The sequence below is a fragment of the Juglans regia genome, chromosome 16 (genome assembly GCF_001411555.2).
Source record: "Juglans regia cultivar Chandler chromosome 16, Walnut 2.0, whole genome shotgun sequence".
NCBI classification, from domain to species: Eukaryota; Viridiplantae; Streptophyta; class Magnoliopsida; order Fagales; family Juglandaceae; genus Juglans; species Juglans regia.
In genome coordinates, this window is record NC_049916.1 from 15,226,926 (window position 1) to 15,243,306 (window position 16,381).

The 16,381-nt window shown below is 39.2% G+C and overlaps 4 protein-coding genes across 4 annotated transcripts; all 4 read right to left on the reverse strand.

The window, feature by feature from the left end:
- Positions 1-5,902: 5,902 nt before the first annotated feature.
- Positions 5,903-6,409, reverse strand: LOC108990663. The gene has a single exon (XM_018964685.2). The coding sequence runs from the start codon at positions 6,407-6,409 to the stop codon at positions 5,903-5,905; it is 507 nt and encodes a 168-aa protein (XP_018820230.2).
- A 202-nt stretch (positions 6,410-6,611) lies between these two features.
- LOC108990662 lies at positions 6,612-8,027 on the reverse strand. The gene is made up of 2 exons (XM_018964684.2): positions 7,635-8,027; positions 6,612-7,379 (listed from the first exon to the last, which is right to left on the reverse strand). Exons 1-2 carry the CDS (start codon positions 8,025-8,027, stop codon positions 6,612-6,614), a joined length of 1,161 nt encoding a protein of 386 aa, XP_018820229.2.
- Positions 8,028-8,774: 747 nt separating this feature from the next.
- LOC108990661 lies at positions 8,775-9,563 on the reverse strand. Its single transcript, XM_018964683.2, has one exon. The coding sequence runs from the start codon at positions 9,561-9,563 to the stop codon at positions 8,775-8,777; it is 789 nt and encodes a 262-aa protein (XP_018820228.2).
- A 4,400-nt stretch (positions 9,564-13,963) lies between these two features.
- On the reverse strand, positions 13,964-16,161 carry LOC108990660. The gene is made up of 3 exons (XM_018964682.2): positions 15,715-16,161; positions 14,897-15,511; positions 13,964-14,701 (listed from the first exon to the last, which is right to left on the reverse strand). The coding sequence occupies exons 1-3, from the start codon at positions 16,159-16,161 to the stop codon at positions 13,964-13,966; spliced, it is 1,800 nt and encodes a 599-aa protein (XP_018820227.2).
- Between the last annotated feature and the right edge of the window lie 220 nt (positions 16,162-16,381).

The following is a 16,381-nucleotide window of genomic DNA, read 5'->3' on the forward strand; positions in this document are numbered from 1 at the left end:
TTCGATCAAATCACCTTATAATCAACTATATATCCCATTATTTTTTTTTTTTTTTGATAAAACGGATGTTACCCTTCATTAAGAGAAGATTTATAAAGTTGACTTGATAAACAAGCCAATTACAATCGTTAGTATCTTCCGAGTATACTTTCGTGACTGACATAGTCTAGTCCAGACAGTAAATCTCTAAACACCTAGATCTTAGAAAAAATATCACATCTGTACACGACAGAGGTTACAAAGCCCCATACCCCATTATAATCCCTGAATTGAGGCATTCATGTACAACAAATTATTTGTTTTCAATGCTAGAATTTTTATTCTATGTCCAATAAAAATAAAACCATTCATTTATCATAAAAGGAGCTCCTGTTCAGCAACAATCATTCACTCTAGCTATGCATGTTATTTAATGAAAAAAAAAACAATATATGTAGTTACATAAATATATTCATTTGAAGGAATACACTATTGATACAAAGGGATCTCACACATTGATTTGGCACACTACCGTCTCCCCTTCTTCTTTTTTTTTTTTTTTTCTCTATCTCTCTTTTCTCCTCCCATCCCCCCTCCCCCGTACCTCTCCCCTCCTCCCCCTTTCCCTCTCACTTTCCCAACCCCTCCCCCAACCCCCGCAGCTGACAAGAGATGCCTTGTGGCCCCACGCCACGGCCCAGTTGACTCGTCGGCAGTCACTATTTGGATTGCCGGCAATTTTTGGCTTCGCAACCATGGCACCCGTCCACCAATGTCATGAACAGTGGCCCTGTGCGCAATGCCATGCATGGCAAGGTGCACCCACACCAGTTGACTCACCAGCAGTCACCATTTCGACTGTTGCCTGTTTTGGGCTTCGTAACCACGACCCCCGTTCACTGGGGTCGTGAGCAACGGCCCTATGCACACCACTCCGTGCACAAGAAAACCGCGCCATGCATAGAGGGGGTGAAGGGCGATATCAGCAAGTGGAGAGAAAGGTGAGGGGTGCTGCAGCGATGTCGATGAGGGGTGAGGAAGCTTTGACGGCGACTTTAGTGAGAGGCAACAGCACGGGGAAGAGGGGAGAGGGAAGAAAAAAAAAATGAGATGTCAGGGAGAAGGAGAAAAAGAGAGGGAAAAAAAGGACACGTGGCACACTGATAGCATGCCATGTCAGTGTGTGGGATCCCTTTGTGTCTCTAGCAACCCTTACATTTAAAATCTTTTGTTAGATTACTTCTCTATGCTATATAGATAAATATTGCTCATTTTTTTCCACCCAATTAGAAAAAAAGAAATGGTTTACCATCACTACCATAAAAACCAATTAGCAAGGGAAGAAAAAATAAAGATACATGTTCACCACATGTTTCGCGCACTCACGATTGTGTCCTCACCTTTAAAGGCTCCTCTTGTAACCTGAAATCAGAAAACAAGACATGCTTGCAGCCCTTGGCAAAGGATAGCCTCTGATACCTAAGTTAGTCGTCTCCAAAGATATTTTCTTAAATCATCAGAGCGTGAGTATGAGCATACCTTTAGATCTTCTCTCTTTTCCTTATTTCTATCTCCCTTTGAGGCAGGAGTCTCACCTACTGCTCTTGATAATCTGATAGTGGTATCTCCCTGCAATTCTGCTATGTACAATCGAATTTGCACAGGCGCAGGGGACTAATCTGACATGGGAGGTTCCACGTTAGCTTTAATTAAAAAAAACTCTAATCTTTGAAGTCGACAAAGAGTCCAAGGAAACTAATCTTCTCATTGATTGTATGTCTTCACTCCTTCATTTCATTTGAAATCTCGCATCTTTTTCCAGCATTCACAACTACTAATTCTCCCCTTCCTCTAACCCAATTGCTTAACTCACAAGCCCAGTGTGACATCCCCAACCTCCGCTTGGGATGGAATGGAAATATAGAGCGTCAAGATATGCAACACAAGGTTACATACCCCCGTACATAATAGTTATTATGCAATAATTGCAGTGGAAATGAAGGTGAAAGCATAACTTATGCCTGAATAACTAAAAACATCTCAATTCATTAGTGATCATCAAATTCAAAGTACCAAATGTAGTTAATCTTAGTACAACTAAGGGTCAAAGTCAAATCATCTGCTTCATGCGTTTGAAAGCATGAAGGACTTGAGTTATAAATATCAAGATTAAATCCAATCTGCTCTTAAGGTCTGGCTCCTCCTCAACAAGTCAGATACAATGCTCCATCTAGCTCGTCCTCCTCGAGACCTAACACAACTTCTACCATTCCGAGTGAAATGATAGTGGTTCCACAATGGGTGAGATCTACTTAAAATCTCAGTAAGTTAAACAACCAACGTGCACAAAGATAAATTAAGCATGAAGAATGATAAATATACAATGCATGAAATGCAAAAAAATCAGTATGCATGTCTCCCATCCAGATTGCTTAACATTTTTAGAGAAATGGAGACACATGTTTTCATTAACATCATAACGTTTTTGAAAATATAACTTCATCATAAAAATTATTAATAATTCATATAACATCATAACGTGTAGTAATGTCACAGTTTCCCATATGCATTGTGAGTACCTATCAGTGACTGTAATACAACTCATGTTGAGACTACGTTGTCTTTAGACTCGTTCTCAATGCATAGGTAAATATAACATAATATCATAACGTGTATACCCACCAGCATTAGGTATCATAACATATTGACTTCGCTCCGGCATTTTATAAATGTAATCCATTCAAAACCCGTTGACTATTCTTTGCCAAGCCAAAGGTTACCATTCCAAAGTGGATAGAGGAGTTTCACTAGAATAATTCTCTATCCTAGTCTTTGGGGTCGTCACAAAAATTATTTTCATGCTATGCATATAGCACTCGGGTCCAGCACCCAGCCCGTTTTCTAAAATTCTCTTGGATTTTTCTATATGAAAAGCTCTTTTGAAATTTTGGATAAATTTTTAGAATGTATTGTGGGCTTAATTTTTTTTTTTAGGCAGATTATGTTTTTGTTTTTCATTGGGTTTGATTATGAGGTTAAAAATCTTTTTATGAGTTGAGAAAACTTTTGGACAAGTTGGTTTATTTTTAAAGGTTGAGTCAAGACCCAAAACTAAAAAAAAAAAGCCCACTTATTATTCCTTATTCACTGCTAGACGTGGGCCCTAATAACTTATATGGGCCAAAAGCCCAAGCACAAGAGACCTTGTATCGGACCCCACATCAAACACATTTGTCCCACTAGGGTTATCGGTAAACACTTATATATATTTATAAGTTTTCACTTCACAGATCGTGCCTAGTTCCCCATGCTCCTTTCCTTCCACCTTAGAATATTCACGGCATCTCGAAAAATGCCAGACTGCACTTCATGCGCACTTCGATCACGTCCCTGTTCCACGGCTTGCCGATGCATGTCTCTCCTTCCTTCCCTCTCTAGAGTTTTTGTATTCAATCCCCTATATATTTATATATTTATATATATATATATATATATATATATATGCATGTCACAAACATCGATCCCTCATGCATGAAGAAACCCCAAGCTGCTGCTGCCTTCTTTTCACGACCTCAGCCATCCAAACTCCTCAGAGCATCTACCTTCCATTATGAACCACGAAAATTGAGAGCCAAACGTATCGGAAACCACTCAAGCCCCTCCACCCATCATTATACAAACACCATGCAACACGGCATTGCAGCACATGTACGGCTGTTCTGCAACACTTAGACTGGAGCCACCTCGTGCACCTCAGAAAAAAGCGCTGCCCGTAGACAACCGGGCCCCAGATCGCATGGCTTCCACACCAAACCATCCCCTGTTTCAAGCATTGAAAAACAGAGCACCTACCCCCTCCACATCAAACCACAACCCAGCCACCCACAGTCCCAGCTCTCTCTACATCGTCATTACCTGCTCAGCCTCACGAAACCGTAGCCACCGACACAACAACCCAGTGCACATCTCTTTTGGCGCCACCATCCATCTCACGGAAACTCAGCCTTTGTTGTCCCCTGTTGTCCCACACCCGAAACAGAGCCATCCCTTTCAGCCATTCCTTATCTTCTTTTTGGCGCCATGCCCCAACCACTCTGTGATATGCCACTGCCCAACCACCTTGTCGCTACGACACTATTGCCCTCCAGTGAGTATCCTGTGCTCTCTCTCTCTCTCTCTCTCTCTCTCACCCTGTTTCTCTTATCTCTCATCAATTGGTCTCTCTCTCTCTCTCTCTCTCTCTCTCATCAATGCTCAGCCGCTCACCTTGCCGTCACAACCACCGCATCTGTCCATCTCTGTCGCAACTCCCCTCGGTGAGTCTCCGTCGCACCTGGGTCTCTCTTTCGCTAGTGAACAATTTCATACTAAAGTATCTTTCGGCATTTTACGTAAAGCTTGATCTACGGGAGAAGACATGTTTTATTTTATGATATTACCTTTTTACCCTTTAAGTTACAAGCTAAACCATAGGGCGTTGTGAACTCATTTTTCGGTTGGGTTGATTTTTACAATGGACTTCTTCTTTTTATATTATGCATTGGATTTGTGTTCTTCTACATTTTTCCTATAGAAAATATTTAAGGTTTTAATTTATGTTAGTTAATATTAAAAGTTTTATAGTTAGATTTCAATAGTAAATAATTCAAGATTTATTGTCGTAGTCGGAAAAATTAAGTGATTATTGATGAAATTGGGAAGTGATGATACTTGTTTAGGGATTGACAATTTAGGTTTTTGAAGAATTAAAATAGGTTATTTTAGCATCTTAGGCTTAAATATCGAAATATGTGTTCAATTGGAAATTTACGGTAATTACGTTGTTATTTTATAAGTGACAAGTAATTCTTGTTCGGTATTATTGAGAAAATTTGCTGAAAGACTAAGAAATCCTGGTAAGCAGGATTCATATACTAGTTTTGCATAAAAGAAATGAAATAGGGTTAACTTTGAAAATAAGCATGTTTGTTTTTGAAAAGAAATCTGAAAACGACCTCAGAGGTTTGTTCTGCATATGCATAAATTCTATATAGGATAAATTATTTTCTGTCATACCTGGTGTAAACATGAGCTAATTTTGTATATTCTATTTTTGAACTATGCAAAAAGAGTGAATATGAAAATCTAAAAGCTTTTGCTGTGAATAAATGAAGACCTGTAAAATGATCTGAAGTTGTTCAATATTCAGTTTTGATATGATGTCGCATTTGAAAACCTTGGCATGAATTTCTGATTCTGTACATGAATATGATTTGGTTCCAGTGTTGTTTTGTTTTGTTTCTGTTAAGGTCATGCCACGAGTATAATGGTAGTTTATAACCCTACTACTGGGGTGAAATATGGTATACGACCCAGCCACGGATATAATGGCAGTTTATAACCCTATCACGGGGGTGAAACATGGTATACGGCTCAGCTACGGGTGTAATGGTAGTTTACAACCCTACCACAGAGATTAAACATAGTATCTGTCCTGATGCAATGATTCGATATGATATGGAGATGAAGTCTCAATTTATGATATGCCGAAGAATTTTTGAATAAGAAAGTTTTTTTGAGAATTTTGCTCTAATGTTTTGTAACAAGTTTTGTTTATGCGTTCTGAAAGTAAATATGTTATTTCTACATTCTGAAAGTAAATGTTTTGTTCTGCATACCTAACTTTATAAATGTTCATGTTTACATGCTAGCATAAGTTCTCTGCTTACTGAATCGTTGATAACTTACTCCTTGTCTCCACAATATTTTTTAGATATTTTGATAGTTCAGCTGAGAATCAAGATTATGAGGCATTGGGTGAGATGATTTAAGTATAGTGGATTAAGCACTGAAAGTTTTTATGAGTATTGGCCATTTTTTATTAAGAAATTTTATTGTGTTATGATGACTTTTTTTTTTTTTTGAAAATAACCACAGTATTAATTCATTGATCTGAACCAGTATTACAATGTTTTTCCTTAAACAGTATACTCTCAATACAAGCTGGAACCTCTTCTATCCAAACATTTTCAGAAAACAAAGATAAGGCTTCTTTAGCTAGGCAATGTGCTGCTTCATTAGCATTTCTATAAACAAACTTGACACTCCATTGACTTATTCCCTTTAACAGTTTCTTAGCATCTTCAATGACAAATCCATATATGGACAAATATTTTTCTTCTTCATTGACAACATTCACAATGACTTGAGCATCACCTTCAAAAACAACTCTGCTGAAATTAAGATCTTTACAAAATTCCATAGCTTTCCTTAGTGCATAACCTTTTGCTGCTGTAGGATCAGATACAAGACTTCTATGTTCACCAACAGCAGCCATAATTTCACCTTCCTCATTTCTAATTACTACTCTGAGGCCTACCTTTTTTCCCTCTTTATCAACAACTGCATCCCAGTTTGTTTTTACAAAACTCTCCCTTGGTCTGCTCCACATTGACTCTTCTTCTATAACTCTTGCTTTTGTGTTCTGCCTTAGGTTCTATTGAGCCTAGTAATAAATTCTCAGTTCCTCTTTGGCTTGGATCAACACTTGACTTGGGCTCTTGAAAGTGTCTTTAAAGACAACTTCATTTCTTCTCAACCAAATGCTTCTCATTACCATTGATCTCTTCTAATTCGTCTGTACTGACCCTTTCCTACAACCTGTCAAGCAAGCTTGGCATATCCGGTTCATTGGTCCTCCATTTCTGTATCACCAAAATCAAATCAGACCAGAAATCTGCAGCTGCAGGATAGGACCATAAGACATGTACTGCTGTTTCTGCTTCCTTCTTACAAATTGGGCACGGTTGCTCTTTTATAATACCCTTCTTGTAAAGGCTATTTCTTATTGCTAACAACTCTTTAGCAGCTTTCCACAGGAAAAATTTGGCTTTCCTTGGAATATTCAAATTCCATAATACCTTCCATATGTTCTCCCCTTCCCTTCCATTTGAGCACTCTCCTGTTGCTGTCTCCCTCCTCTTCATTTCCATCTGGTAAGCACTATTGACAGCGAAGACACCTTTTTTAGTATACCCCCATATTAGTTTATCTTCAGCCTCCATTCTACTTATAGGTAAGCTCCATATATGCTCTGCTTCTCCTTTGTAGAAAATACTCTTGATAAAAGGCTCATTCCATTCCCCACTAGTAATCAACTCAGAAACTTTGGCTTCTTGATCTAAAATTGTGCAAGGAGCTTGGACACAAAAAGAGGAAGGAGTTGGTAACCACTTTTGCCCCCATATTTTAATATTTGTTCCATTCCCTACTCTCCATCTTAATCCGTCCTTCAACAAGTTTAAAGCTCCACAAACACTCCTCCATATGTAAGAAGGTCTATTTCCCAATTTTGCTTCTGTCAAAGGGACGATTTTGAAATATTTTTCTTTAAAAACCCTTGCTGCCATGCTCCTCGAATCCTGTAAAAATCTCCACCCTTGTTTAGCTTATAGAGCCATATTGAATGACTCTATGTCTCTGAAACCCAGCCCTCCTTTACCCATAGAAGTCCCTAATTTTTCCCAACTGCACCAGTGCAAATAGCTGCTTGTCTTCTGATTTCCCCACCAAAAATTGGTCAATAGTGAATTTAATTCCTTACAAAGGTTTTTTGGGAGTTTAAAAACACTCATTGTATAAGTTGGTATTGCTTGTAAAACTGCCTTAATCATTACCTCCTTACCAACTGCTGATAGAAAAACATTTTTCCAATTATTAATCTTCTTCCACACCCTTTCTTTAATACTTCTAAAGGTGTTGTATTTGGATTTTCCAACTACAGGGGGTAAACCTAGATACTTCTCATAGCTGCCCTTTATAACTGCTCCCCCTAACTCCATTATCTTCTCTTTATCCTCACCCCTCGAGTTAGAGCTAAAAAACACTGATGTTTTATCCTTGTTTAGGAACTGACCAGAGGCCTTTTCATAGATCAACAAAAGCTCTTGTAACCTCAGCCACTCTTCTGTTTTAGCTCTTGCAAAAAGAATGCAGTCATCTGCAAAAAGCAGATGATTTACACGTATTCCACCCCTTGACACAGTTACCCCTTTAGTAATTCCCTTCATATCAGACTGGTTTAATAAAGAATTAAGACCCTCAGCAAACAAAATAAATAGGTGGGGTGACAAAGGGTCACCCTGCCTTAGTCCTCTTGATGGTTGGATCTTAGAACTTGGTTTACCATTGATAAGAGTAGCATAACTCACAGTGGAGACACACTTCATAACAAGATCAATCTATCTCCTACCGAAACCCATCCTTTCCATCATTCCTTCCAAAAAACTCCATTCAATTCTGTCGTATGCTTTAGACATATCAAGCTTGATGGCCATATTACTCAATCTGCCTTTTTTCCTTTCTTTCATGGTATGCAAAACCTCATATGCCACCATTATGTTGTCTGTTATTAGCTTTCCCGGGATGAAGGCACTTTGATTGGGTGAAACTATTTCATTCAGAAAATTTTTTAGTCTATTTGCCATCACTTTTGACATCAACTTATAGCCAACATTACAAAGGTTAATTGGCCTAAAGTCATTGGCCTTCTTAGGTTCCTTAACTTTAGGAATTAGAGCTATGTATGTATGATTCATAGAAGGTGTAAGAGAGTTACCATTAAGCCATGCCAGTACTGTTTTGCTCACCTCATCACCAACAATTTGCCAATGCTTTTGATAAAAGCAAGCCCCAAAGCCATCTGGTCCAGGTGACTTCAAAGTGGCCATGTGTTTGAGAGCTTCCTCAACTTCATCTCTAGAGAAATGCTTGGACAATTTGTCATTCATTTCTTCTGTTACATAGGGAGCCCTTGCCTACAAATAAGCTTCAATATCCCCATCACTTGGGGTTGTGGATTTGAACAACTTCTGGAAGTATTCATTAAACACCTTGTCTATCATTTCAGGCTCTGTTTGCATCTTATCTTGTTCATCATGAATCTGTCTTATCCAATTCTTTTTCCTCCTTTGGTCGGCACAGCTATGAAAAAACTTTGTATTACGATCACCCAGTTGATACCAGTCCAACTTTGCTCTTTGCCTCCACTTCAAGTCCTCCATTTCTAAATAGACCCCTATCTCATTTTGAAGTTTTTTAATTTCCACCATATTATGACTCCCTTCATTCATCTGTAAGTTTTTCAACAATTCTATTTTTTCTTTCAATATTTTGCCCTTGTTATTCTCTAATCGCTTGTTCCATTTAACAAATGCTCCTTTGTTGTCTTCCAGCAACTTCTGAAGAGTCTTAGCTGAATCTCCCCCTACTTGCCTCATGGTCCAAGCATTTTTTATGACTTCCTCACAACCTTCCTCAAGAGACCATCTAGCCTCATCTCTAAACATCCTCCTCCTCCTCCATACTATTGAAAGAACCTGGTTCATACTCAGTAAAAGGGGTCTATGGTCTGAACATCTTGCTGTTAACACCTCTAGCCACCCTTCTTTATAGATCTCCTTCCATCTTAAATTGGCTACTACCTTATCAAGCCTTTCCTTAGTGAAAGTCTCATTGTCATGCTTGTTACTCCAAGTAAATTTGTCTCCCCTCCAACTCAGGTCAAAAAGACCTCCCCTTTCTAGCACATTTCTGAACATATTCATTTGCTTCTCCTGCCTTTGTTTCCCTCCCACTTTCTCATCATGTGTTAAAATTTCTTTAAAATCCTCCACCACACACTAACCCACCCCATCATTGGGCCTTAGAGAAGCCAACAACTTCCATGCTTCTTCCCTTAGACTGGTTTCTGGTTGCCCATAAAAACCAATTAGCAGCCATCTCTCTTTCCCTTCCTCATTCATGACCCAAGCATTAATGTGTCTGTTTGAGTAATTCAGTATTTCTAACTCCACAGACTGGTCCCAAAGAAGCATAAGACCCCCTTTCCTTCCTTCTAGATCTACTACAAAACACCCTTCACTTCTCACCTTTCTTTCTATACTATCACACTTTTCACTCCTCAATTTTGTTTCCATCAAAAAGATCACATTTGGCCTCTTCTCCTTTACCAAATGGCAAAGGTCTTGAACTATCTGAGGGTTGCCAAGCCCTCGGCAGTTCTAACTTAGTGTTTTCATAATGATGACTTGGCATTTTGAAAAATTGGTTATATTGAGAAAATTAGTTTGAATCGAAATTTCTATATGATATTACAAATTTTCAGTCTATTATTATATTGTTGAAATATGAGTTTAAGTTATAGGAAGTAAATCTCTGACTCGTGAGACCGGGGCATTACAATACTTTAAAAATATTTTTCATGACATGTGCATCTGTGGCAAGCTTTCAAGCAAAAATGACATTTGTAGATGCAATATGCAAAGGTGGTGAAATATCACATGTCATGTAGTATTCACTCAATGTATTATATAACATGATATTTTATACTCAAAATGATAATTGAAATGTGAATAAAATATTTATCAATAATTCATAAATAATCTATCAAGGTGTAAGTTAGAGACCAAATTACAAACTTTCTGAGTAATTGAAAAAATGTCGTAGCAGCTGAAATCAAGTGCGTACTAAGTTACAATTAATACTACTATGGATGAGGTTCAAAATCAAAGTCATGCTTTGTTGATCAAAACAAGATAGAATTAAATCCTATCATGGCATACTTTTAATTGAAATTAAACCTTCCATAATCATCATAAGACAATGATAAATCATATCAAATCATATAAGACATGCCATAGCTAAATTTTCACTTAAAACGATTTAACCACTTAAACCATCCTTTAATGACCCAATTTTGAACTAAGCAAGATAATCTTCTCTAAACTCAACCACAAATTACTCCAATACTTAAAACCTCAACTTGACTTGTAAACTAAGATCAAGGGAAAGAAAACTACAAATTCCGTAGCCTTCAAAGCTCTCAAGACAACCCTGCTCACGAACACTCAAGAACTTACAAAAACCTCCTTGGTTTCACTCTATTGCTCTCTAAGGGGAAGAAGTGCTCTCAAGACTCAAAAGAAAGCTTGGAACTGAGGTGTGGAGAAAATGAGGAAGTGAATGAGGTATTTATAGGTGGCCAAGGGGGTGGAGACATTGGCCTTGGTCCAAGGTGATTGGTGGAGGTGGGTGGTGTGTACGAGGCTGAATTTTCCAGCTTGCCTTCCTCAGCTTATGTCACCTTGTGCAGAGGGAATAGTGTCCTGAAACTACCATGATTTCCTCCTTACTGTGGCTACAATGGTCCTGTAGAAGTGGATACGTCGTGGGGCATGGTTCAATTGACAAAAGGTCAAGCAAACCACCTATGCTAACCGGCAGGTTCAAGTGGTTTCACTTGGCAGTTTTGGGGCTTCAATTTTGGTTAGTCTTTGGGTGGGAAAATTGAGTCAAATTTCTCATTATGGCCATGGGGCCTCTTGGGCATTGGGTGGTGATAGAGGTGGCATGGGATGGTGGCTCAACCAAGGCAAATGGTTGGTTAAATCTCAACCCAATCGGTTCCCACTCAACTAGCCTAAGGGTGCAATTGGTTTGTCACTTGAATTGGTTTGTGAAACCAATTTCATCCAAGGCTTAGTCTGGGTTTTAGAGGGGACTCATGAGGTGTCTAATGACCATATTATCCATGAGAAAATGGCACAATAATATTGGGCCTAAGGGCAAAACAGTCCATGCACTCGAAAGGGATACATATGAGCCGATTGATGCAAGTTTGGGTTTGATATGTCATTTCCCTTAATGACCTGTGGCGGGATTATCTAGAGTATTAGTAAGGTCTAAGTATGATGAAATGGAAAAATAAATCATGAAAATTTCAGATTAAACGGTTAAGAAAATATTAAGACGAAATTAAGATTTAAAGCATGGCTTAAATGTCACTAATCTCATGTATGTTGATTAATGGTCTTAGCAAACTTTCAAGACTTAATTTGGGCATTTAGGGCATGATCTGGACTTAAGGAAACACATGGTATGGTGCATTGGGCTTTCAATTGGAAATGTAAAAATGGAAGACAAAGTTTTTGGGCCTTGATGGGGGCTTAAAGAACCATGAGTGTGGGTCAAGAGCTCATGGGCTTTTGGGCTTGAGTGAATGGGGCCTTGCTTTCCAAATTTTGAGAATTAAAAAGAAGCCTCAAGTCCACAAAGGTGGGACTTGAAAGGTCTACTTTGACATAATTGGGCCAGGGGTCAAATCTATGCCAAGCTTGGCCCAAAGGCCTTATGTCTTCCTCATACTTGGGCCAAGGCTATCCTACCAAGTTTTGCACTCCTATGATGCTTGCTTTAGGGCTTCTAAGGATGGACTCATAAATTTCCTAAGATTCTAAAGACCTTAATAGGATTACTAATATGTTTGCTTCTCTAATCCTTTATACTTATTAAGTTGGGCCTAATACCATCACTTTTACTACGTTAGGCCAATGGCCTTATGTCCTTTTCATTAGTCTTTTTGCTAGTGTCATTCAAGAAAGGCTTAAAATTTTATATCTGCCAAGTTGGGCCTAATGCCTTTTTAACATCTTAACCTTAGCACATCACATCCTTAGTGCATTAGGACCCTAAAGTCTTATTGCCTCTCCTAAGCCTTTATACCCAAAAAGCTTGAGCCCTTAGAAAACCACCCTTTGGGACTTCTCCAATTCCATCAAATATTCAACCCAAATTGCTAAGCCCATTAATGTGGCAGCCATCCAATATGACATGTGTCATTCCCTTATAGGCCTCTTGGCTTCTTATCCTCAAAATTAATAAAGTACTAAAATTCTTGAAAATAATATTACTAACCAATCAAACTCCAAAAATTTTATATTTCCTCAAAAATAATATTGCACTAGAATCTTCTAAAAATTCTTCTAAACTCAAAGTATACGTTCTTTTTGCCAACTCCTTTCCAGATTTTTAGAATAGCCGGTAGCCATACACATAGCGGCCCCATCCCAAGTTTATTAATAAGCTCTCACTTATGGCAGAGGAAAATCGTGGTAACATCATTATACTTGGAGGCTTACAAGCTAAAACGCTATAAACAAACCCAAAACCAAGAGTCAAAATAAACCAGAACCAAAACAAATTCTAACAAGCCTAAGCCAAAAACCAAAAAAACTAAACAAGCCTAAACTCAACGTAAAGTGAAGCCGTAAATCAACGTGAATCAACATGACGTAAATCATCGTGATTGCAAATACAGCTGACCAACATGAATGCAACGTGAATGCATATCAGCTTAAACGCAACTTATTCTAAAGACCTAAGACCTCAAAGAAGGAAGACCTAATCTATCCACCTGAAAATACCTTTGAGCTTCCATAGAACATCATCAAAATTTATCCACGTACCAGACTGATGATTCAAAGCCATACGAGCAAGAAAATCAGCTCCTGAATTTCCTTCTCTATAAACATGGTTGATCTTGACTTCCAAAATCGACAAGACCTCTTGGATTTCATCCCAATAGTCTTCTACATGCCACATCTCCCTTTTGCCAACCAATTAACAACAAGTAAAGAGTCAAGCTCAATCTCAATTCTTTGCAAACCTAACTCCTTGCAGTGTTTTAGCCCATAATAAAGAGCTAATAGTTTCGCTTCGTTATTAGAGCCATGACCCAACTCCTTAGCAAAAGCCAACCTCAAATAGCCCCGATCATCCAGAATAAGGCCCCCCACCCCTTTGCAACCCGGATTGCCTAGCGAACTCCCATTAACATTCAACTTAAACCACCCCTATTTGGTTTACAGCACTTTACCAAACAAACCGACTTACGTAAAGGAGCTTTAACCAGAATTGAGAAGGCCTCTAATATTCTAGTGTCACCATTATCCAAGTTTTTACTCGGCCTCAGACGTAATCCTACCCATGCAATTGCAGCTTTGATCACGCTCCACAACGACTACACAAAACCATGTTTCCCTTCCATACGAACCTTGCACCGCCACACCCAAAGAGACCACATTAAAATAGTGGGAATCAAACCAAGCAGCATACCTTTTTGGGATAAATGTGAGGCCTGTCGAAACGAAAGCTCCATTGTATTCTTCTAAGGCCTAGGTGGGTCATAAGGCATCCCCAAACTCAAAGATGCCCTGCGCCAAATTTCCGCTACAAAACTACCTGTGGCCAGGACATGATCCTGATTTTCTAGACAACCCTGTACACAACATTCACATTTAGAAACCACTGGGATGCCCAACTCTTTAATACGCGCATCCACACCTAGGGAAAAATTCAAAGCCTTTCCCATCATAACTGAATACTTCTTTGGTATCCCAGAATGCCAAATCCAACGAGCCCATTCTATTTTTGGGGCCCTAACACGAATACATTCCCAAGCCAACTTCAAGGAAAAAATGCCATCCAAACTTGGCTTCCAAATCAGGATATCTACCCCATCTTTATGGTCACCGAAAGATGTCAAGATTGCCTCAAGTTTGGATTCCCCAACCAGTCTTCTGAGAAGATCCACATCCCACCCATTATAAATGCGACACTCCCTTATTGTGAGAAGAGGAAGATCCGAGATCTCACAAGAGTCTATAATAGCACCTGATGATAACCAGTTATCCCTCCAAAAAGAGACACGACCATCCCTTACCTTCCACACGGCATTACTCAACACCTTAGGTAGCACCGCTACTATTTGCTTCCAGAATAAATAGCCCTTACTAGCCTCAATCAAAGAGATTTGCCTATACTTGACATATTTTGCCTTAAAGAAATTAACCCAAATGGAATTTTGAGTTAGAAGCTTCCAAGCAAACTTCATAAAGAGCGACACCTGCACATCTTCAAAATTTCGAAGACCCCTACCCCCTTCAAGAATCGGAGTACACACTCTAGCCCAAGAAACCCACTACTTTTTTGGTTTACCATTGTAGGAGCACCAAAACAAATTACTCATGAGCCAATTAAGACTTGCCACCACAGCCTTACGTGCATACAAAACAGAAAAGAGGTGTATCGATAAACTTGCCACAATATGACTCAACAACAAAATGGGAGCACCACACGATAGGAACTTCATTTGCCATCCTTCAAGCTGGCTCCGGATCCAGTGCATTAGCCCATCAAAATGAATTACTTTCAGCCTTCCTGAAACCAACGGTGCCCCATATTTCACCGGAAAGGAGCCCTCTGAGAAAGATGTAATTCTCAAGGCACTCCTTTTTTTAGCACTCGTAAAATGTTTAGGAAAGAAAATAGAAGACTTCTCTTTACTCACCACCTGACTAAACCAATCTTCATACTGAGCAAAGGCAACCCTGATAGCACAGAGCGAGGACTTCCCACCATTAGCAAACACAACAATGTCATCAACATACAATAAATGTGATATAAGAGGAGCACCCCGAGGGTGAGAAAATGAAATAATCCACCCATTACCAAAATTATGCTTTAACAATCTGGATAATAATTCTTCCACAAGAATAAACAAGTAGGGAGATAAAGGATCCCCCTGTCTCAAACCACGCCCACTGGGAAAGAATCCTTTCATGGTGCCATTCACAACCACAGAGAACCAAGGAGTAGAAATACACTGTTGGATCAACTCACAAAACCGAGGGCCAAAACCAAAAGTGGACATGACCTGTAATAAGAAATCCCAGTCAACATTGTCATACACCTTACTCGTATCCACTTTAATTATGACAATACCACCACGGGCCTGCTTATCCACAGCCAACTAACATTCTCAAATATGCTTCGTCCAGGTAAGAAGGTCCCCTACTCCGAAGAAATAATCTTATTTAAAATAGGTGACAATCTACGAACTAGAATTTTGGAGCATACCTTGTAAACCACAGAACACAGATTGATGGGTCTAAATTTGTCAAACCTAGTAGGGCTTGGCACCTTTGGAAGGAGCACAATGTAAGATGCCGAGCACAATCTGGGTAGAGGGGCACCACTAAAGAACTCCTGAACTGCGGCCACCACATTAGCCTCCACAATATCCCAACACGAACAATTGAATCTAGACCCAAACCCATCTAGGCCTAGACTACTATCCTCCGGAATAGAAAAAATAGCCTCTTTAACCTCTTGGATTGAATGGAACTGAAGAAGAATGTTGTTTTCCTCTTCTGTAATGACATTCTGCACAAACAAGGATAAATCTGGGGTAGCCCTCATTGGTCTTGCCTTCAGAAAATCACTCAAGAATTCCACAGCCCTAGCATGAATAGCCTCTGGGGATGACAAACAAGAACCATCACGTAGTCGCATCTCCTGCACCATCGGTTTATTAACAGAAGCAAGAGTTTTAAAAAAATTGAGCGGAGGCCTTGCCCTTCTCCATCCACCTAATTTTGGCCTGTTGAGATAACCGAGTCTCCTCTCTAAGAAGCCACACTACAAGCTCTTTCTTGGCAATTAGTAATTCTGACTCAACCTCTTCAAAAAAGCTAGCCTGCAATTGACCCTCAAATCTTTCTATCTGCTTCTCCAACTCACAAAT

Excerpts from the sequence above, each read along its gene's own strand:
- LOC108990663 (XM_018964685.2), bottom strand. The coding sequence starts at position 6,409 with ATGTGGAGCAGACCAAGGGAGAGTTTTGTAAAAACAAACTGGGATGCA.
- LOC108990662 (XM_018964684.2), bottom strand. The coding sequence starts at position 8,027 with ATGAAGGGAATTACTAAAGGGGTAACTGTGTCAAGGGGTGGAATACGT. Across the intron at positions 7,380-7,634 it reads TATCAGCAGTTGGTAAGGAG|GATTCGAGGAGCATGGCAGC; the intron begins GTAATGATTAAG and ends AGATTTTTACAG.
- LOC108990661 (XM_018964683.2), bottom strand. The coding sequence starts at position 9,563 with ATGAATATGTTCAGAAATGTGCTAGAAAGGGGAGGTCTTTTTGACCTG.
- LOC108990660 (XM_018964682.2), bottom strand. The coding sequence starts at position 16,161 with ATGGTGCAGGAGATGCGACTACGTGATGGTTCTTGTTTGTCATCCCCA. Across the intron at positions 15,512-15,714 it reads TGTGTTCTGTGGTTTACAAG|GTCATGTCCACTTTTGGTTT; the intron begins GTATGCTCCAAA and ends TTCTTATTACAG. Across the intron at positions 14,702-14,896 it reads TGTTGTTGAGTCATATTGTG|GTGTCGCTCTTTATGAAGTT; the intron begins GCAAGTTTATCG and ends GAAGATGTGCAG.